This window comes from Urocampus carinirostris, chromosome 6, assembly GCF_059441175.1.
Source record: "Urocampus carinirostris isolate Australia breed hairy pipefish chromosome 6, RoL_Ucar_1.0, whole genome shotgun sequence".
Classification (NCBI taxonomy): Eukaryota; Metazoa; Chordata; class Actinopteri; order Syngnathiformes; family Syngnathidae; genus Urocampus; species Urocampus carinirostris.
This window is the reverse complement of record NC_142354.1, coordinates 1,200,285-1,222,890: the sequence shown is the minus strand read 5'-3', so window position 1 is coordinate 1,222,890 and position 22,606 is coordinate 1,200,285. Positions and strand designations below refer to the sequence as shown.

Sequence of the window (22,606 nt, the reverse complement as noted above, 5' to 3'; positions counted from 1 at the left end):
CGTTTGTATCGCGCTGGAGATACTGTACAGTATAGCAAACTGGGAAAAGGAAGTCGTATTTCTTCTATTGGGTGGATGCTGGGTGAGCTCTCACAGTGCCACACACCGGTAGCGGCAGAAAGAAACATTACTGTACTTTACTCGAGAAAAGTTGCACAATACAAAATCTAACTAGGAGCAATGTCTGGACATTTTTTGACATCCCGAAAAAAAAAAGTTCTTCTGTATGTACCGTTGTTAGTAGGTAGGGGAGCATCTGTAGTCTGCAACATTTATTGTAGCCTGGTCATTGTGAAATGGGGATTACCTCATATGTGGCCCGTTCTCAAAGTTACTTCATTTCCCCATGCGGAGTTTTTGAGTTTTTCCTTGCCCTCATGTAGGTTTCAGATTAGGGAATGGTGGTCTGTGCAGCTCTTTGAGATTTTTTGTGATCATGGGCTATATATACAAACAAACATGACTTGGCTTGAAACATCACTGGAGAGGTTGTCTTATTCACACCACTCTTCTTGTGGATTGTCAGAATAGCGACTCAGACAACAGGATCCCAGAGTCGGTAGCTCCATTTCCCCGCAAGCCGCAGCCAGCCGACATTCCCTTGGACAACGACATCCCCTTGCTGCAGGAAGGTCAACACTTAAATGAGCTGTCCAATGTTCTGATGTCTCACACAACCAACACTCTGGCCAAGACTGAGGTTATTGCAGGTGGGTCCACACAATCATGTTTGTGTAAAAAGGCTTACACAAAGAAAGTTGAATAGATGGGTGTTTTATATGCAGTTTTTGGTGCGTTACTGAAGAACTAATTAGATACAGTTGTAATGTTTCCTCTACGCGTTTAACTTAAGTGTTGAACGCAGATGAACAGCAATCCAAACTTTCTTGATGAGCCAGGGAATGAGCGCACATGCTCCTCTAAATATTTATTAACATGACAGAGTGAAACTGTAAATGAAATATTTTGCATCAGTGTTTCACATTAGACACAAATGTGCACAAACATGAATTTCCTAGTTATTCAGTCAAACTTTGTAATATTTTAGCTAACATGGACATTTAGTAGCTCAGGAGGTAGAGCGCTTGTCTTGGGATCAAGGGATCCCAGTTCAAATCCCGGCTCGTCCGTGTTACATGTCGAAGTGTCCTTGGGTAAGACACTGAACCCCTAAAACCCCCAATAAGCAGGTTAGTGCCTTACATGGCTGCAAGGCCGCTATTGGGAAATGTGAAGCACATTGTAAAGCGCTTTGGGAAGTCTTTGACTTGAAAAGCGCTATATAAATGCAGATCATTTCATTTCATTTAAAACTACAACGGAAATGCTTTTTTCTCCAGGCTAACAAACATAGCGTATTTGGGTAATGTACTTCACACATCACCAAATATGTAATCTACAAAAATAAATTTACAGCCATTGCTTTTGGAATGCTTCAAACAATTACTAAAGAAGCTTACACAGCAAATATGTAAAAACAATGTTTAACGATTTTTATTAAACATTGCAAACACAAACAAAAATGGCATGGAAAAATAAAAAAAACGTGTTTAAGTTGACGTAGAAGTACAGAAATAAATTATATATATATTATAATTTTTTTTGGGCGAGTGAAATGTCTGTCTCTGTGTGCCTTGCGAGACTGGCTGGCAACCAGTTCAGGGTGTCACCTGCCCACTCCACAAAGACAGCTGAGATGGGCTCCAGCACCCCCGCGATCCTACTGAGGATAAGCGGTGCAGATAATGGATGGATGGATAAACAAAACGTGTACACTAACGTGTAAAAGGAGTGAAGCCTCCACATTTCTTGGCTTATGCAATTTTAAGAGCTTGCAAACTAAGACTTAGCCAGTCCATATCCATTTTGTTTTCAAACCACTAGAAGATTTCATTTTCATTTTTCGGTAATCCAAGATGTTTTCTTCAGGCATGGTTTATTGCAAAACTAAAGATCTAGATTCGTAACTCTTTTCCAGTAAATTTTGTGTTCACACTTCCCCCATTCATTTTGTCGTTTATGTATAAGCCACAACCATCCCCAATTCACTACTGGTGACACACAACCAAATATGCGGATATAAACTGACCGCCAGATAACATTTTATTTTTTATTTGTAAATACAGCATAGATGCAAGGATATACGATAGAGAGAATAGCTCTAGAGAAGTTGGACAGCGCCACTGTGACTGTATTCAGTTGTATTTGATAGGTAAATATTAACATGGCCACCCTTTTTGAATGCAGCTGGGGGAGTGTAAGTTGTATGTTACCTCATGAACAGTCTATAATCAAAGGACGTTGTTATCCGTTATCTGCTTTTAATATGTAGCCAAGTACCGCACTATGTAGTAACGACAGTCTAGTTACAAAGTTGTATTTATAACGCAGTAGCTCAGGAGTTAGTTAGAGCGGTCATCTCAGGACCAAAGTGGTCGCACGTTCAAATATTTGGGTCCGAGTTAAATGTCGAAGTTTCCTTGGGCAAGACACTGAACCCCTAATGCCCCAATGGGCATGTTGGAGCCCTGTATGGCTGACTCCACAACCAGTGCGTATGTGTGAATGGGGAAGTGTGAATTACATTGTAAAACGCTTTCGAGGTCCTCAGTGATTGGTTAAAGCGCAGTCTAAATGCAGTCTTTTTACCATGATTATTACATTATTTGTTACCAAAGAAAATTTGTATTGATCCCCCCAAAGAAATCTTTGACGTAGTGCCACATTCATAATATATGCTAAATTACTGCTACTGTATTTTGCGGACTATAAGTAGCAGTTTTTTTTCTTCATAGTTTGGCCGGGGGTGGGACTTGTACTCTGGTGAGACTTATGTGTGAAATTATTAACACATCATTTTATATATATATATATATATATATATACTGGACTGTCTCAGAAAATTAGAATATTGTGATAAAGTTCTTTATTTTCTGTAATGCAATTAAAAAAACAAAAATGTCATACATTCTGGATTCATTACACATCAACTGAACTATTTCAAGCCTTTTATTATTTGAATATTGCTGAATTTGGCTTACAGCTTAAGAAAACTCAAAAATCCTATCTCAAAATATTAGAATATCATGAAAAAGTATACAAGTAGGCTATTCAACTAATCACCTGAATCATCTAATTAACTCGAAACACCTTGCGAGGGTTTCCTGAGCCTTAAAAACACTCAGCTTGGTTCAGTAAACTAAATCACAAGTATGGGGAAGACTGCTGATCTGACTGCTGTCCAGAGGACCATCATTGATACCATCAGGAGGGTAAGACACAAAAAGAAATTTCTCAAAGAGCAGGCTGTTCACAGAGTGCAGTTTCAAAGCATATCCACAAAAAGTCTGTTGGAAGGGAAAAATGTGGCCGGAAACGCTGCACAACCAAGAGAGATGACCGCAGCCTTAACAAAATTGTGAAGAAGAGCCGCTTCCAGAATTTGAGGGAGCTTCAAAGACAGTGGGCTGAAGCTGGAGTCCAGGTATCAAAAGCCACAGTTCACAGACGTGTCCAGGAAATGGGCTACAATAGCCGTATTCCCATGGTCAAGCCACTTCTGAACTCAAGACAATGGAAGAAGCGTCTGACTTGGGCTTTGGAGAAGAAGCACTGGACAGTTGCAGAGTGGTCCAAAGTCCTCTTTTCAGACGAAAGCAAGTTTTGCATTACATTTGGAAGTCAAGGCGCCAGAGTCTGGAGAAAGGCTGGAGAAGAGCAAAATCCAAGTTGCTTGAAATCCAGTGTGAAGTTCCCACAGTCAGCAATGGTTTGGGGAGCCATGTCAGCTGCTGGTGTTGGTCCACTGTGTTTCATCAAGTCCAGAGTAAATGCAACTGTGTACCAAGAGATTTTAGAGCACTACATGCTTCCATCTGCTGAAAAGCTCTATGGAGATGAGTATTTCATTTTCCAGCATGATCTGGCACCTGCCCACAGTGCCAAAACCACCAGTAACTGGTGCACTGACCATGGCATCACTGTCCTTGATTGGCCTGCTAATTCCCCTGACCTGAACCCCATCGAGAATTTGTGGGGTATAGTTAAGAAGAAGATGAAAGACACCAGACCTACAAATGCAAATGAGCTGAAGGCCGCTATCGAAGCATCCTGGGCATCAATAACACCTCAGCAATGCCACAGGCTGATTGCCTCCATGCCACGCCGGATTGATGCAGTAATCCGTGCAAAAGGATTCCCAACCAAGTACTGAGTGCATCAATGGACATTTTCAAATGTTTGATTTAGTTTTGCTGTTATAAAATTATTTTTTTTACTTGGTCTGAGGAAGTATTCTAATATTTTGAGATAGGATTTTTGAGTTTTTTTCAGCTGTAAGCCAAAATCAGCAATATTCAAATAATAAAAGGCTTGAAATAGTTCAGTTGATGTGTAATGAATCCAGAATGTATGACATTTTTGTTTTTTTAATTGCATTACAGAAAATAAAGAACTTTATCACAATATTCTAATTTTCTGAGACAGTCCAGTATATATATATATATATATATATATATATATATATATATATATATATATATATATTGTTTTTCTGACTGTATATCACCTTACTTGCCTAGAACACACCACAGGAAATGGTGCCCCTACAACCCTAGTGATTAAGGGATCTAATCAACCTACCATATCACTTAACATGTTATTTTTTTACACTAATCTATGTATACAAAGCGGGGTTGGGACACAAAGAACATGCTGGGATTCACACATATGCAACTGATTGCCCGGTAGAACTGTTCTATATTTTTGTATCCTAAAACGCCTTTGTAACTAGAGCCAATATTTCCCCGTTTGTTTACTTTGTGTGGTGTCGTGTAATACACTCCTCTTCCTGCGGTGTCGCTGTATACTAATGTGCATCCTTGTACTTGTGCTTGAGAACTACCGAGGAAGAAGTTAAGTAAACACTCTATGAATGTACCGTCCGTGCCTGTCTTGAATCTACTACAACCCTACTACATACACAACATATTGGCGACGAGGATGACTTGTATCGGAATCTCACAACCCCCTGCTTTGCTTGAAACCCCGGGTGAGCCTACGATGTTGTACACCACGTGGATTCAGATGTTCGAAAATTACCTGCTAGCATTGACTGCAAACGACATGCCGGACAAACGAAAACGTGCACTACTGCTGCACTGTTTAGGCACAGAAGGGCACTTCTTGCACTGGCACTTCTTGCAAATCCGCCTGTGATGCGCTAAAAACTTTCTTTGTACCGAACATGAATGTCGTGGCTGAGCGTAGCAAGTTCCGTCGGCGTGCTCAGAGACCGGGCGAGACCATTGCTCAGTTCATTGCCGCATTCTCATCTCATCTCATCTCATTAGCCGTACCGCTTATCCTCAGTAGGGTCGCGGGGGGCTGGAGCCCATCCCAGCAATCATCGGGCAGTGGGCAGGGGACACCCTGAACTGGTTGCCAACCAATCGCAGGGCACACAGGGACAGACAACTCATTCGCTCATTCACACCTAGGGACAATTTGGACCGGCCAATTCACCTGAAATGCATGTCTTTGGAATGTGGGAGGAAACCGGAGTGCCCGGAGGAAACCCACGCAAGCACGGGGAGAACATTCAAACTCCGCACAGAAAGTCTGGAGCTGGATTTGAACCCACGACAGGTTCCCATGACATGAACTGTGCCGCACAAGCGCTAACCACTGCGCCGCCGTGCTGCCCACCATTGCCGCATTGAGGGAATTAATTACTAACTGTGACTTTGGCACGTTTGCCGATGATATGATTAGGGATCAATTCATAGAGAAGATGTCCTCTTCGAGGATCAGAGAACGCTTACTGTTGGAAACGGACTTAAAACAAAGCGATCGCTATCGCTACACAAATCGAATCCGCTATGACAGAAGCTAAGGCTATTGCTCCTGTGCACGTGCCCGACGTCCCTGTGAAGCTCGTGCAACAAAGAGATAAAAGGAATCGGAGAAGTACGCATACACAGCGCTCGAGAGATAAAAGGAATCCACACAAAACCTGCTACCGTTGTGGCTCCAACTATCATCTAGTAAATGACCCCAAATGCCCTGCTAAAAATGCAAAATGCAACCAATGTGAAAAAATTGGACATTTTAGTAAATTGTACCGCAGCGAAATTCCTACTCGATCAGTGAGAGAAGTTACTGTCCCAGAACTTACTGTTTGTCATGTAGCCCCTACAGCTGCAGTCCCAAAGCGCCTTACGTGTACAGTTGCTCTCCATGCGAATGATGAACAGTGAATTACTACTGACCTGCTTGTGGACACTGGTTCAGCAGTCTCAATTCTGCCAGAGAGAATTTACAGACATTCATTCATGCACGAGCCTCTCTAAAAGCCTACTGTACGCCTGGTGATCTACATGAAGAAGCCAATTCCAGTGTTGGGCTGTCTTTAACTTACTGCTACATACTGCAACCAGAGTGCACATACTGACTTCTACATAGTTCCTGACGGTACTCCACTACTGGGAATGGACCTGTTCACTGCACTTCGCCTCCACATACAAGATGGGCAGATTACAACACCTGCTGCATCAGAGATGAGTCACACTGTCAACACTACAAATGCTTTAGGCGTTGCTACAGGTTTTATTCACAGAGTTAAAGTGCGTGCTGACGTCCCTCCAGTCCAGCAAAAGCTACGCAGACTCCCATATGCCGTGCGTGACAAGGCGTCTGAGGAGCTGACGAAACTGGAAACGAATACAAAACCGGGACATGAGAATGTTACTGCAGATTGCTTGTCACGCTTGCCTCTCCCCATCACAGACGACCACGGGAAGATGGAGTTGGAGATGGTGGCTGCTGTGTCTCCTGATTTTGCTGCAGTCACTGCTGATGAGCTCTCCAGTGTGTGTGAGGAATGTCTGGTGCTACAGAAGGTGCGACACTACATGCAGAAGGGATGGCCTCGTACTGCAAAAGGCCTTGACCCCCTCATTGTGCCATACTTCCGTGTGCAAAATGAGCTTGCCTTGCAGAACAGTGTCATTGTGCGTGGACACAACAGCTACAGGAAAAAAATGATCCAACTTGCTCATGCTACACACCAAGGGATCGTCCGCACAAAACAAAGACTGAGAGACTTATACTGGTGGCCTGGAATGGATTCTCACGTTGAGTTCGCCATCAAATCATGCACCACCTGCTTGCAGCATGTCAAAACCGCAACCACACGTACATCCCCGTTACAGCCTGTGCCTACCCCAACTGCTGCCTGGGAAAAGGTTGCTTTGGACATTGTTGGTCCTAATTACTCTGCGCCTGCTGATTGCCGCTTCGCCATCACCCTCATTGACTATTACAGCCGATGGCCTGAGATTGCCTTCTGCTCAAATGTTACTTCTGCCTCTGTCATGACTTTTCTTTCCACTGTGTTTAGCAGAGAAGGTAATCCACAGGAAATTGTTACTGACAATGGCCCTCAGTTCGTGTCGACCGAGTTTGAAATTCCTTAGTGACAGGAACATCACACACCGTCGCAGCTCTGTGTACTACCCACAGGCCAACGGTGAAATTGAGCGTTTCAACAGTCTTCAAGAACTGTCTACAAACAGCCAACATCGAAGGTGGACCACTGAAAGCCTTCTTCACTGAGTTTTTACAAACTTATAGAGCCACACCACATGCCGTGACTTCAGTGTCCCCCGCTGAACTGTTGCATGGTAGACCACTGAATACAAAGCTTCACATCACAGGTCTTCACTCCATGCGTCCCACTGCTGACAAAGGCAACATGCTACAAAACAAACAACGGAAGTCAAAACAATACACCGACAAACGTCGCGGTGCAAAATCACCCAGCTTCCAGATTGGCTTTGCGGTTCGCATCCGCAAACCTGGAATCATTGCCAAAGGACACTCAAAGTTCACCAAGCCACTGACAGTGGTAGCCCAAAAGGGTCCAGCCACTTATCTGCTGTCTGATGGAAAGGTGTGGAATGCTTTCCACCTTGCCCATTCTTCCAACTGTGCTGCTGCTTCAGCGCCACAGCCTGCTGATGCTGATGCTTGCCTCCTGCCAAGCAACCAAGGTGCTGAGCCACCTGAACCTGAAACTGAAACTGTGCCCTCACCACATCCTTCTCCTAGTGCACCAAGAATACGACATGCTCCTGCATGGCTTCAAGATTACGTGACTTAAAAAAAAAAGATACAGAAAAGATGTGGTGATGTTAAAAAAAAAAAAAAAGACATGATGAATGTTCATTGTTTAAAAAACTGTCATGTTTGTTTATGATGTGATCCTCATACAGTCTGCTTACGTTTACAAGGTTTACACACTTTTGCTTACCGATATTGACAGTATAGTTCCCCTTACAATATTGCTTACCTTTGATAAATATTTACATAAATGTATGTTTTCTATAAGCTCATACTTATCGAAGAGTTATTGCGTATTTCAGATTAATGCTACGGTTTGTGTCCTGATTCAAATTGAATCTTTTCTTCCGGCGCCGTCACGAATGGCAGCCACTCCAGCAGCTCCCGTGTTATTTTCGATTGTTCTCGATTGTTCTCAGCTCAGGGATGCTGCTGGAAATGTGAATTTCCCTTCGGGGATGAACAAAGTATCTATCTATCTATCTATCTATCTATTCTAACAAAAAGGGAATATGTGGTGTCGTGTAATACACTCCCCTTCCTGCGGTGTCGCTGTATACTAATGTGCATCCTTGTACTTGTGCTTGAGAACTACCGAGGAAGAAGTTAACACTCTATGAATGTACCGTCCGTGCCTGTCTTAAATCTACTACAACCCTACTACATACACAACATTTTGTAACTTTTAAACTTTTGTATTTAGACATTTGTAATTAGTTACCACTGTAGTTTATTTTCATTTTGAATTGCCTTAAAGATGACATTTGTTTTTGGTGTTGGTTCTCAAATAAATTATCCCCAAACTGTGACTGTTACTCAGAGTGTGTTCTATACATGTTTTTCCTTCTTAATTATGCATTTTTTGGCTGGTGCAACTCATATATATAATGTAGGGAAATTATGGTATGGAATATTGGTGATTGCATGTCTTTTTGCTCGCAGGACTCGTTTTTGGAGGTGGGGTTGCTCTGGCCTTGGCGGTTTTGCTCCTGGGACTGCTTTTTCATCGCATGAAAAAAAAGGATGAAGGGAGCTACAAGCTGGTCAAGAAGCCCATCTACACAAAGACCCAAACCACTGAGATTTATGCCTAGACACACACACATTCATATATATTTCACCCTTATTTATTCACCACATACAAGCTAAACTGACATTATTCGGCACGATGTTCAGCTGATTTTTTTTATTTTATCAGGGGGGGGTTCTTTTTAATTTGCTCATATGCCCCGAGTTTTTAACATTTTGCACGTGCGCTAACACGTTTCAAGTGAATGAACTGCGGTTTGACTTAGGACAAATGTTGTGATAAATGAGGCCTTTGACACTTAATTGACACTATTTTTGCAACGGTACAATTCAACATTCAAGGATAAAGACGAGGAATGTGATGATCTGCTCGATTAACTAGTGCCGGGGTCTTCAAACTTTTTCAAATTGAGAGCTACTTTTCTGTTCTTAGTTGGCGCAAACGCACCCAGTTTGATATACATTTCTAAAATGACAACTTAGCTAGGTGGCTTGCTAAATAGCTAATAAGGTATCTTGGGATAGTTAGCTAGAAAGGAAAACTGGTCAAAAACTAAAAAGGAGCTAAATAGCTAGCTAAAAGAGCATAAAGCCAGATAGAAAGCTAAAAACCAAGATAGCTAGCCAAAAAGCAGGCCAAAATTTAGCTCAATAACCTGCAAAAAATGTATAAAGCTAGCTAGCTTGCTAAATATCTAAAAAGGTAGGTTGATAGTTGTTCAAAAAGGTAAACGGGTCAAAATCTAAAATGGAGCTAGATAGTTTTAATCTGGGCTTAAAATACACTTATATTCTATAGTTTATGAATGACTTGTTTTTCATGCTGACACAATTTGTGAATGATTGGTTATTGCAATAGCCGTTGCAGCCTGGTCATCCTGGAAGGGGATTACCTCACGTGTGGTCCCTTCTCAAGGTTTCTTCATTTTCCTCATGTTGAGCTAGCTAAAAAGAGGTCAAAATTTGGATAACTAGCAAAAAAGGTTAAATGTCGGCTAGATAGCATGCAAAAAACAAATCTAAAAAGCTAGCTAGATAGCTAGCTAAAAAGGTAGCCAGTTAGCTAACCAAAATAACCTGCACTTTTTCTGCTCATCGCTTTATAAAACCCACAGAATGGTATTTAGTTTGTTGTATATCCTGTAAAATTAATCAATGAAAATATGAATTTCTCTTTCTACTCTTAATTTATTGCTTTAAAATAATCAATACTTGTATAGATTTTTTTGTCCATGAAGCCGACATAAACAAAAATGTATTTGAATTTCTAAAATAACAATTTCATCTCATCTCATTAGCTGTACCACTTATCCTTATTAGGGTCGCGGGGGGGCCGGAGGCCATCCCAGCCATCTCCGGGCAGTGGGCAGGGGACACCCTGAACTGGTTGCCAGCCAATCGCAGGGCACACAAGGACAGACAACTCACTCGCTCAGTCACACCTAGGGACAATTCGGACCGGCCAATTCACCTGAAATGCATGTCTTTGGAATGTGGGAGGACACCGGAGTGCCCGGAGGAAACCCACGCAAGCACTGGGAGAAGATACAAACTCCGCACATTTATCATGTTATTATTAGGTTGTTACTACGCGAAGACAGGATAATTTTTTAAAGAATGAGTTAAATAGACTCAGTCAAGCACTAAAAAAGTCATTTTACGATACTAGAAAATCACGCTGATCCAGCGCTGGTGAGCTATTCTCAGAACACGTCTGCGGGCACCCCCGCTGTCCTTGGCTCCCGGCTGCGTGCGGACACCACGTTGGAGACCCCGGAACTAGTGTGTAACAGGTATCGCTATGGTGAGACGGGCAGCTTCTGTTCACTTGAGCGTAGCAACAAAACAGATGCTAAAAGAATGTGAGCACCTTGGCTCTTTAACGCTTAGCACCAGCCTTTTCCCTTGCTTGCTTGTTGGAAACTATTACACAGGGTGAAGATGTGATGTACAGTGCCTTGCAAAAGTATTTTTTCATTGTGCTAACAAATAAGAAATTAAAAAGTAGACTATGTAAAAATATTGGCCCTCTTTTAAGTTAATACTTTTTACAACCTCCTTTTGCTGTGATCACATCCACTGGTCTTTTGGGGTATAGTTTTTTAAGTTTTGCACATCTTGAACAAAACATTTGCCCATTCTTCCTTACAAAACAGCTCAATTCTTAACGTTTCATGGGGATTGTTTGTGCACAGAATTTTTCTGATCCTCCCGCAAATGCTATTTAGGCCTGGACTTTGGCTTGGTAATTTTGATACCTTTATCTTGTTGGTTTTAAACTTTTCCATTGTAGATTTTAATTTAAGTTTATGGCCGTTGTCCTGTTGGATGGTGAATCGTCTAGTATTTAGCTCCATCCATCTTCCCATCTAACAATTATCCCAGTGGGGATGATGTTTTTGGGTAAATGTGCAGTGTTACTCTTGCGTCAAACATAACACTTTGCATTCAGCCCCAAAACTTACAATTTGATCTCATCTGACCAGAGCACCTTTTTCCAAATGTTGTTTGTGTCTTCCATGTGGCTCCCTTAAACCCCAAATTGGCCTTTTTATGGTATTCCTTTAGAAAGGGCTTTCTTGCCACTCTGCCATAAAGAGCAGATTCTAAATAATAGTTGTCTTATCCACAGTTTGTCCCATTTCAGCTGTGTATGCCTGCAAGTCATCCAATTGTGATATAGGTCTTCTTGGTTGCTTCTCTGATAATTTTTTTTTTTTTTTTTTTTTTTGTGGCCAAATGTTTAGAGGGATAAACAGGTCTTGATAGGGTTGCAGTGGTTTTATGCTCTCCATTTTGATATTGGAAAAAAATATCGTTGTATTGTCATTGATATCAACGTGAAACATTGTATGCCACACGATAGGATTATTGCTCACACAGTGCTCTGGGAAATAAATGTTTGCGAAATCTTTTTGTTTCCCATTACCCCTTTGAACTTTTCCATAGCTTTATCTTTGACCTGCCTGGTTTGTTCTTTGCTCTTCATCATGCGGTCAGTTCTCCAGCGTCTAATTTTAAAGACCTACGCCTATCATATAGCAGGTAGGCCACATTTAAACTGAGACTTAATGTACTCTGTCATTGTTAGTCATTTAGGTCGATATTGGATCATTCAGACGTTATCAAAGAACATCCGGAGTCAGTTGGCTGAACTTAAATAACGGTGCAGAATTTTCTCATCGCCTACTTTGCAGTTTTTTCGTTGATAAAATATGCTACTTGTGCAAATTCCTATCCAAAGCCACTCCCTTAAAACAAACTGTTCTGTCCAACATATAACGGGTACTGTTTTAACTACAGTTGACTGTCACTGTGTCACCCTGTTTTGGATGTACACCGCTTAGTATTCCTTTATATGGAAGCTCATTAAACAATGTAGGTTCACTGTTGAGATACTTTATGAAAAATACCCAAACAACAAAATGTAATTACAGACGTTCCCTACCTACAAACATTCGAGATACGAGCAATGGTACATAGGAACATTTTTTTTCGGGATGTCGAAAAAATATCCGGACATTGCTGTTAGTTAGATTTTGTATTGTGTGCACCTTTTATCCGAGTAGAGGACAGTACTATAGTGCTTCTTTCCGCCGGGTAGCGCTCTGAGAGGCCACCCGGCATCCACTCAGAAGAAGAAACCTGGCTTTTACTTCCTGATTTGTATGTATACACACTGCTCTGTATCTCTAGCACGCTAAGAACTTTGACGTTTTTATTGTTTAATATCTCGTGGACCCATTCGATATGGTTGGTGTAAACTTTATAGGGGTTTGCAACCTACGACACGCGTGCTAGCAGTGGCACGCGAGCGCACAGCAAAATAGTAATTATATTTAAAAAAATGTGCATTTTTACCTAAAATTTAGACATTTTCACTTGTGCACCGTGTTATTTAGAGGCTTTATGGTAGAGCCCCTTCTCTGCTCCGTGTATGAGTGTGTGTGCGCATCGGCGAGGAGGGGGGAGATCTGTGTTTTAACCCAGCCAACAAAACACACCCGCGCGAAAACATCTCGTTCTTTCCAGCCAGCGTGGACAGACGAATGAGGATTTGTGGAAAAATGGCTGTGCTGTTTTGTGCATTATGCCTCGAGAGCGTTGTACCTCGCACAGCAAGTGTTAGATGTCATTACGAGACGAAACATGAATTCAAGGAGGAGTCGGACATGGCGGAGACATTAAAACGTGCTGTGTCCAGGTACAACAATCACAGACCCTACAAACCTTTGTCACTGCTAAAAACACCACCGCTGAAGCAAGCTATCACATTGCTCAATGCATAGCATAGCACAGAAAACCATTTACTGATGGCGAATATTTTAGAGAAGCGTGTATGTGCGTGTGCGCCTATTTTGGATCGCTTTTATTTCGTCCAGTTTTTACCACGGAGGAGGTAGTAGCTTAACTCTTACAAAAGTAAGTTAACTTTATTCATCTATATTGTAAAGTCGTGTTTATTTGTGACTCCCATAATCACAAGGAGTCTCAAAGCGCTTCACAGACCACAAAGTGTCAATGCCTAATGTGTAGCTTTGTTTTTCAGTACATGCTTTATCAGCCTGCTTTGCAACGTTATAGAGCATATTACTTTATTAAACATTTATTTTTCAGTTTCAAAACAATACAGGTTAGTTATACACGCCTCAAACACACTTATATAAACCCTAAACATACATTCCATACAAAATATAGCACTGAAGCAACTTACGTTCTCATTCGTAAGTAGGGCAGCGTCCGTTCCCACAAATGCTAGCCAAGCAGACAGAAAAATTTGATTGGGTGAATTGTAGGGGTGGGCGGATCTCTGTACACACAGCACGCTTCCTTCTCTCACACGAGTCGACTGTGCTGAAAGGAAACCTATCCATAATCTTTGCAGTTTTTGTCACATTTACAAAATAGCTCTGCTTGCACCTTGTTTTGATACTATTATTTACAAAAACAATTAGGTCAAAATAAGCCTCAATGATCTTAACTGCCGGAGGTAGACACATTTTAAATGGTGTGCTTATTTTCGACACAGGCCCTTGCATAGTTACTAATAGATTTGATCGAATTGTCTAATGTCAAACAGAAATAAAATGAGCTGAAAAATTAGCTTTTGTGTGGAGAGCAGGGTTTGGTGGTTTTTTTGTTTTTTTTTTTGCTGGGTTTTGTCTTGAAATAGCCCTCTAAAAAAACTTTTGCGAGGCACTGTACTTGCTAGCTATCTTTATACAATTTTATAATTCTATTATTTTTAGTCATGTTGGAACAAACATCACCTCGCAGAATGAAAAAAAAAAATCACCTGAAAAGAAAAAAATCGATGACCAGTTGGAAGCCAAAGGCTTACCCTGCCCAAACTAGAAGCAGTTAAGCAATTATTTGTCTTCACCAATTTCTTCTTACCTCTGTTCGCATGTCTTGGATAGCACGTTCAACTGGGCTCCCTGAGTTTAGGTGGTGTATCGCTTCTCCACCCCTCTGTTTTTTCATTGGACGTGGTTGAGGCGGTTGACCAAAAAAAAGGCAAAAGTGTGTGCTGTGTGGTTTGCTCAATAGTTGGCAAAAACTGCTAAATGCATAGATGCTAGTCATCCTATTTTGACCTCTAATGACTTGTGGCTGGTATTCCACTCAAGAACATTGGCCAGTTGATAGCATACATCGTCGGTCAGCAACCTGTGGCTTTTAAACACTGCCTTAGTGGCTCCTCAGGAATGTTTGAAAATGGATAAAGATATGAAGAGAGAAACATATATCCATTTTTGTGTTATGGTTTTATATAGAATACACGTTAAATATTGAATGACTAACTTTTATGTAAGAATCTTCTTTTTAAATTAAAACTTTTTTTATATGGCTTCAGGCGTATTTGTTCTTTTTGTTTGTTTTCTATCATGGCTCTTTCAAAATTTGGGGTTGCTGAATAAAACTTATGCACACAATGAAGCATGTCCAGTTTTGCACAAAATGCCCCATTTCTATACATTTCTTTTCTATAAACGGGACATTTTCCAATATTTCCTTAAATGTTAAAGGTGGGTTGTGTCATTGAGGGTGTCCTTAAAACGCTGAATATTCCCTTTTTAAGTGTGTGTGTTAACAATGTCCAACTGAGATCAAAGAGCCTCAAAAAATGTTTTTAATTTCCACTTCGCCTGTCTGTTTTTACCCTGCTTCAGAGGTGTTCATGATGCGCAACAAACTGTCTCCACTGGTTTTGTCAGTGTAGCATGAATATGGTGAAAGTAAGAAAAGGGATGTTTCAAAAACAGTCCAAACGCCAACCTAAACAGATTCAGATATACTTTATTGTCATTCTTTTACACATGTATACAGAACGAAATGTCGATACATCTGACCCGCACAGTTTCCTTGAATGTACAGATATAAATAAAATGTTGTATTGAGTTGGACTATTGAAGTACTAATAATATACTAAATAATAATAGCTATGTATAGTATTAAACAGTAGTGCAAAGAGTGCAAGAGGAGCAGCTAACCAGAAATGGGCAGTCAGGTAAACAAGTCACTATACAATAACACTGGAGTACGTGTGCATAGGAGAACAGATGTGCAAAGGAGTGGCTAGGTATAAGAGAGCTGCCAGTAGTGCAAAAAAAACCCCCAAAAACAGATGTACAGATTAGCAGCTTTGTAGGCTTACTATGTGTTTGATTGACCATTTAACAGTCTAATGGCCAGGGGGACAAAGCTGTTGCAGAACCTGGTGGTCCTGCACCGCACACTGCAGTACCTCTTCCCAGAGGCTAGCAGGGTGAACAGTCCATGATGGGGGCAAGAGGGGTCCCTAATGATGTTCTTGGCTCGGGATAGGCAGCGCTTCTGGCCAATGTCCTGAATGGAGGGGAGAGAAGTCCCGATGATTTTCTCTGCTCTCATCACCCTCCTCACACTACCCCAGTCGGAGGCACTGCAGCCTCCACACCACACCACACAGAAATACAGCTAGTCAGGATGCTCTCTATGGTGCCCCTGTAGAATGTGATAAGGGTGGGTGGGGGCAGGTAGGCTCTCCTCATCCTCCGCAGGAAGTACAGGCGCTGCTGTGCCCTCTTCACCAGTGATACAGTGTTCACGGACCAGGTGAGTTTGTCTGTGATGTGCACCCCTAGGAACTTGGTGCTGCTGACAACCTCCACAGCCTTGTTGATGAGAAGTGGGGCATGGTTGGGCTGGTTTTTCCTGAAGTCGATAATGATCTCTTTAGTTTTGTCAACATTCGGGACCAGGCTGTTAACTCTGCACAAGCCCACCAACTGCTCCACCTCCTCTCTGTAGGCCAGGTCGTTGTCGTCCCTGATGAGGCCCACCACTGTTGTGTCGTCTGCAAACTTCACGATGTGGTTTGTGGCTGACCTAGGGACACAGTCGTGTGTCATCAGGGTGTCCTCTGTATTGAACTCCATTATTACCCGACACCTACAGAGCCTTTCCCGTGACTGAAAATACCACATAGCTGTGCAGGCATTGTTAAGGCAGGATTAATGCCAATTTATGAAGTCCATTGACACAAAAAAAATGAAGACCATAGGCAGGAACAGCTCAAAATGGCACAAAATATGTGGCAGCAGCAAGATAGCAACATTATTTTAGTCATCAAAGTTTTTGATAGGCAGTGGATTTCTTCGATGCACTGGGAAATCTGGCCCACATATTAAGCACCTTTGGTTTAATGTCTGACAGTCCAGCCTAAGGTTGGCATTAAAACGGTTTGAACTTTTTCAATAACGACAGTAATTACAATAATAATAATAAAGGAACACTGTGTCATTATTTGATGCTTTATTTGAGTGTCCTTGTAACATCACACTAAAGAAGTCATCAAATAAACCCTCGCTAAGAGTGTTAAGTGCAGGGTTTTTATAGGTGCTTAAAAACCGGGAAAATGCTTGAATTTTTTTTAATGTGTTTTCAAAGTCAGGAAAATGCTTACATTTTAGGTGAAGTGCTTGAAATTGCCATTGCCATGTTTTTAGCAGGCTGACATGAGAGACCACACATTAAACTAAGGGTCTACAACGTGGTTACTTCAGGCATCAAAAATAATAGAGTAGGCTTAAAAATGACAGAGACATGTCAGCTGCAATTGAATTAGCTTATCATGTGCAGCGTTATCACCACCTACAGGCAGGACCGACCCAAGCCTTCATGGGGCTTAGCCAAATTAGATTTGGGGACCCTATTACTTGTTAATTTGCATACCTACTAGAACTCATTCCATGTTCTACTCCAGGGGTGGGCCACTGTTTGGAGTCAGGAGCCATGTGTGACATGTTATACTTCTTTTTAAATAGATTAGTTTAATAAAATTGGTTTTGATACGACCACAATTAGAGCAAAATAGTATTTTAGGGGCGGCACAGTGGTTAGCGCGTGTGCGGCACAGTTCTGAGGACATGAGATCGAACCTTCCTGTGTGGAGTTTGCATGTTCTTCCCATGCTTGTGGGGGTTTCTTTCGGGCACTCCAGTTTACTTCCGCATTCCAAAAACATGCATATCAGGTTAATTGGCCGGTCCGAATTGTCCTTAGGTGTGAATGGGCGAGCAAGTTGTCTGCGTCTGTGTGCCCTGCGACTGGCTGGCAACCAGTTCAGGGTGTCCCTTGCCCACTGCCCGAAGATAAGTGGGATGGGCTCCAGCACCCCCTGCGGACCTACTGAGGACAAGCGGTGAAATAATGGATGGATAGTATTTTAGGTCCCTTTTTAAGCAGTTCATTTGTTATATTGTTTTGAAGTATTATTGGAGGGTTTTTTTGGTGTTTCTGAAGTTGTTCTGTAGTTTTTTGTAGTGTTACTGTTCCATTTTTATACATTTGTTTTGTTTTTCTAAAGTAATTTTTATGTAATATTTCCATAATAGTATTTTTTAGTATATTTTTAGTACTTTTATACTGTAGATTTTTTTGTTGTATATCTAGTATTTTCTAGAGTTTTTGTATTATTATTATTAGTTTTATGGTTATAGTATTTTTGTTTTTTTTATTATTATTTTGTACTATCACTGTTGTATTTTGTAGTATTCCCATATAGGAATGTTTGTTGTATATCTGTAGTATTTCTGCAGTATTTTGATTGTACAGTGTTACTGTAGTTTTAATTTGGTATTTTTGTGATATTTCCATAGAATTTTTGTGGTATACTATATGTGTAATTTGTAGTATTTCTGTTGTAAACCTTGTAGTAGTATATTTGTAGTAATATTTCTCTTGTTTTTTTTATATTATATTATCTATTGGTATTTTTAAGTATTTCAGTAGAAGTATAATCCATGTATTTCCAAATCAGTATTTTGGTCGTATTTTTCTAGAATCTTTGTAGTATTTCCATAGTAGTATTTGTCATTTTTCTATAGTATTTTATAATATTACTGTAGTTGTTTTTTGTAGTATTTTTGGAATAAATAATTCTGTAGTAGTATTTTGAAGAATATTTTTACTGTAGCATTTTGTAGTAATTCTATACTATTTTTTTATTATCAGAATGAAAGCAAAATAATACATGAGGTCCCTGTTTTTGAGCACTGTATTTGATATTTAGTTTTGTACTTATTGTGTAGTACTTTTGTGGTATTTCTGTAGAAGTATATTTGAGTGGACACACAAATTGACAATGGGAACAATGTTTGCACCCAAAACATTAACAACTATTATATGCTTGTGGCGGACGTCTCTCTCTCTCTCTCCATATTCTCTCCACCATGGTTGTTGAACATCAAAAAAATTTCCCCTAATTTTGGGAGGAATAAATAATCAAATCAATGTTCTTCCAGTTGAATTCCCTCAGAATCCGGGAGCTAGTGGATGCACACTGTGTTTTACAGATATTCCACCACTCATCTGTTATTTTTGAATCCATCTCCTTTTCCCATTTTCTTTGAATATAGTTTGATTTTCTGTGTCCCATTCAGCTGCTGGTTTGATATTTGTATTAGAATGTATGACATTTCCGGGTTATTTTTCCTGCGGGCACCTCAAACAACGAAATTATGGACTGATTCACACTCAAGTTCCACTTTTAATGGTACTGAAGAAATTGGAAAATTAGTTTTGAAAGTGCTTGACTATGGCCATGAAAAAGGGGTACAAATACTGTGAGTGGTTCCTGTGCACTGTTTGCCATGCCATCAATATAGAAATTCCATGCATTCTCAACCTGCAACAGAGATAAAACCTAAAAACGAAACCCAAATCAAAATTCAATCCACATGAGGGGGTGCTGCGCGAGAGGGGGACTGAATTCATAGCGCGAAACCTCTGCCGCGCGAAACAAAAAGGGACAAAGAACAAAAATCGGCAAAAGAGAAGCATGGCCCTCAAATACAATATATGAAAATTCTGGTTTTTGAGCTCATACAGAGTCTGGAATTCAATACCATGACAATCCAAAAGAAAGGGCCTATCAAATGTTTCCTAATAAATATACTTTCAAACTTGTTTGATGTGTAAAAATACAGTTTCATCAAATTAGTTTAGAAACGCTCAAAATTGATGCAAATTAAGTCATTCACTACCAATGACGACTAAAGTTGTCGAAAATCAGTAATGTATTTAGTGCCATTGGCGGGTTTAAAGTCAAATCTTTTCTTAAGTAGGCAGGATAAAAAGGAACTGCGCGTGAATCAGTGACTTGAGCGAGGTCTAGTTTTGTTGGGGGCGGGTGGATGCATTTGATTTTTTTTTTTTTTTTTTTTTACTTTCACAAAATAAAGCCCCATTTAACCTCCATTACTAGGGGCTGTTGTGTTCTTAGTGGTAGAGGGTATTATCTACATTTACCCTCCACGGTTAAGCATTAAGCACAGAGTATTGAGTATGAAGTGTAGAGACGAAGTTTAGCAAGCCTTCAAGTGGCGCCATTAAAAAGTATTTAACTCTGAGACAGTCCAAGAGAGACTGGGTTAAGAGACGAAAAAAAGTCCCCTCTCATAGCACTTCACTCCAACCTTGTAGAGCAGGGCTGTCAAACTCATTTTAACTCAGGGGCCACACGATAGAACAAACATTCTGTCGGGGGCTGGACTAGTAGATTAAAGAGAAAGAAAAAGAGATAAAGAAGAGAAGGAGGGAAAAGGAGAGAGGGCAGGACAAAGAAAGAAAAAGAGAGAGGGAGAGAGGGAGAGAGCGTGAGCAACAAATGAGATAAAAAGTCGTGAGAGGAAAAAAATCAAAAGAGAAATATAAAAACAGAAGGAGAGAAAAGAGAAAAGAAAGCGCGAAGGATGGGAAGAGAGAGAAATGAGAAAAGGAAAAAAAGAAGTTAGAGCAAAAGAAGTTAAAAAGACACAGAGTGAGAAACAAATAGCAACAAAGGGAGAGAAAAAGAGAGACACATAGAGTGAAAGAGACAGAGAGTGGGAGAAAAGGGGTGGAAAAGAGAGACAGAGAGAGAGAAAGAAATACAAGTACAGATCTTTGTGCGAGGCACCTGGCTTTGGAAACATCAAGTTGACATATTTCAACCTGCAGCTTGTTTTTCTCTTGCACTTCTCTGAGTGTTGTCTCGCGGGCCGGATTCAATCCCTTAGCGGGCCTGATCTGGCCCGCGGGCTGCCTGTTTGACACCTGTGTTGTAGCGGGACAAGCTTGCTATGTTAAATACGTTGGCAGCGGACAGCATGAAACAAAATTATACAAACAACAAATATTATAACCCATTCACACTGATAAGAAGCTTGAGTTATTTTCATCAAAAATGTGCTGAAAAGGGCACGGACTGTGGGTGACAAGTTACCATCCATATCAAGCAATCTTTTGTTTTGTCCCCACCAATACTATCTGATCACTTAAATGCTCTTGCGCCCCCCCATCTTTTTTTTTTTTCTCGAAGGTGGCGTGACAGAAAAGAATTGAGCAGGACTATTCTAAGTCAGGCAGCGGGTGCGGCACAGTTCTGAGGTCATGGTTCAAATCCAGCTACCGACCTTCCTGTGCGGAGTTTGCATGTTCTCCCCGTGATTGCGTGGGTTTCCTCCGGGCACTCCGGTTTCCTCCCACATTCCAAAAACATGCATGTTAAGTTAATTGGCCGGTGCAAATTGTCCCTAGGTGTGAACGAGCGAGCGAATTGTCTGTCCCTGTGTGCTCTGCGACTGGCAGGCTACCAGTTCAGGGTGTACCCTGCCCACTGCCCGAAGATGGCTGGGATGGGCTCCAGCACCCCCGCGACCCTACTGAGGTGTAGATAATGGATAGATGGATGGTCTAAGTCAAGACCATGAATTAGGCCACAGGTGTCAAACAGGTGGCCCACGGGCCAGATCAGGCCCGCTAAGGGATTGAATCTGGCCTGCGAGACAACACTCAGAGAAGCGCATAAGAAAAACAAGCCGCAGGTTGAAATATGTCAACTTGATGTTGCCAAAGCCAGGTGCCTCGAACAAAGACACTGTACTTGTATTTCTTTTTCTCTGTCTCTCTTCTCCACCCCTTTTCTCCCACTCTGTCTTTTTCTCTTCCTTTGTTGCTCTGTTTCTTTCTCACTCTGTCTTTTTAACTTATTTTGCTCTAACTTCCTTTTTTCCTTTTCTTTCTCTTCCTACCCTTCACGCTTTCTTTTCTCTTTTCTCTCCTTCTGTGTTTCTAATTCTCTTTCGATTTCTTTTTCCCCCTCACAACTTTTTATCTCGGTTCTCACGCTCTCTCCCTCTTTTTCTTTCTTTGTCCTGCCCTCTCTCCTAATCCCTCCCTTTCTCTTATTTCTTTATCTTTTTTTCCTTCTCTTTAATCTACTAGTACGGCCCCGACCAGAATGTTTGTTCCATTGTGTGGCCCCTGAGTTAAAATGAGTTTGACACCCCTGATTTAGGCAGAAATGTTGTTTGTTTTGTTATCGGCAATATGATTGGTTTACCGACTTGGGCAAGATAGTTATGCATTTATGTTAACAGTGTAAAGATGAATGATTACATTTTTAGATCTAAAAAGATGGTTTGAGGTGGGGGGACTCTACTGGGAAATTTTACTGAGTGATTCGTTTGAGGTGGTGTGTTTGAATTTATTTGTAACACACATTAGATTTTATCTCATTATCAAACTTTCATTAAAGGTAGTGTCCCTTAAGACAATTTGGGGTTCACTGACAATCACAAAATGAGTTGTGAAAATATAGCTTATGGGAAAATTGCTATTATGTCTTTCATTACTGCATTTTAAAAATAAAGACAAAAATTTTAAAAAAAGATAAGAAAATTCAATACCAAAAGGGAAAAAAGATAAAAGAAAACAAACTTCACGTTTTGAGACAAACATATTAACGCTGAAAAACGCAGGAAGTATAGTTAAAATATTTATAATTCTACAAATAAAGAAAAATACAAAATAATTTTAACCTTTTTAAAACTAAACTAATTTAAATCAAACAACACAGAATCCCCCCAAAGAGAAAAAAGGCATCTTGGAGGGAACAAGCCGTTAATTGGTGGTTAGTCCGGTCCCTTTG

General features: G+C 40.8%; 1 protein-coding gene across 2 annotated transcripts in view; it reads left to right on the top strand.

Annotated features, from left to right (window-relative positions):
• sdc4 (syndecan 4) overlaps positions 1 to 15,001 on the top strand; it is a 29,564-nt gene extending 14,563 nt beyond the window's left edge. For both annotated transcript variants that reach the window (XM_088337407.1, XM_088337405.1), the window contains exons 4-5: positions 527 to 710; positions 9,064 to 15,001. In XM_088337407.1, the coding sequence (XP_088193533.1) occupies positions 527 to 710; positions 9,064 to 9,215 (336 nt within the window). In that variant the 3' untranslated portion in view covers positions 9,216 to 15,001. The remainder of the gene's footprint in view (positions 1 to 526; positions 711 to 9,063) is intronic.
• Positions 15,002 to 22,606: the final 7,605 nt, after the last annotated feature.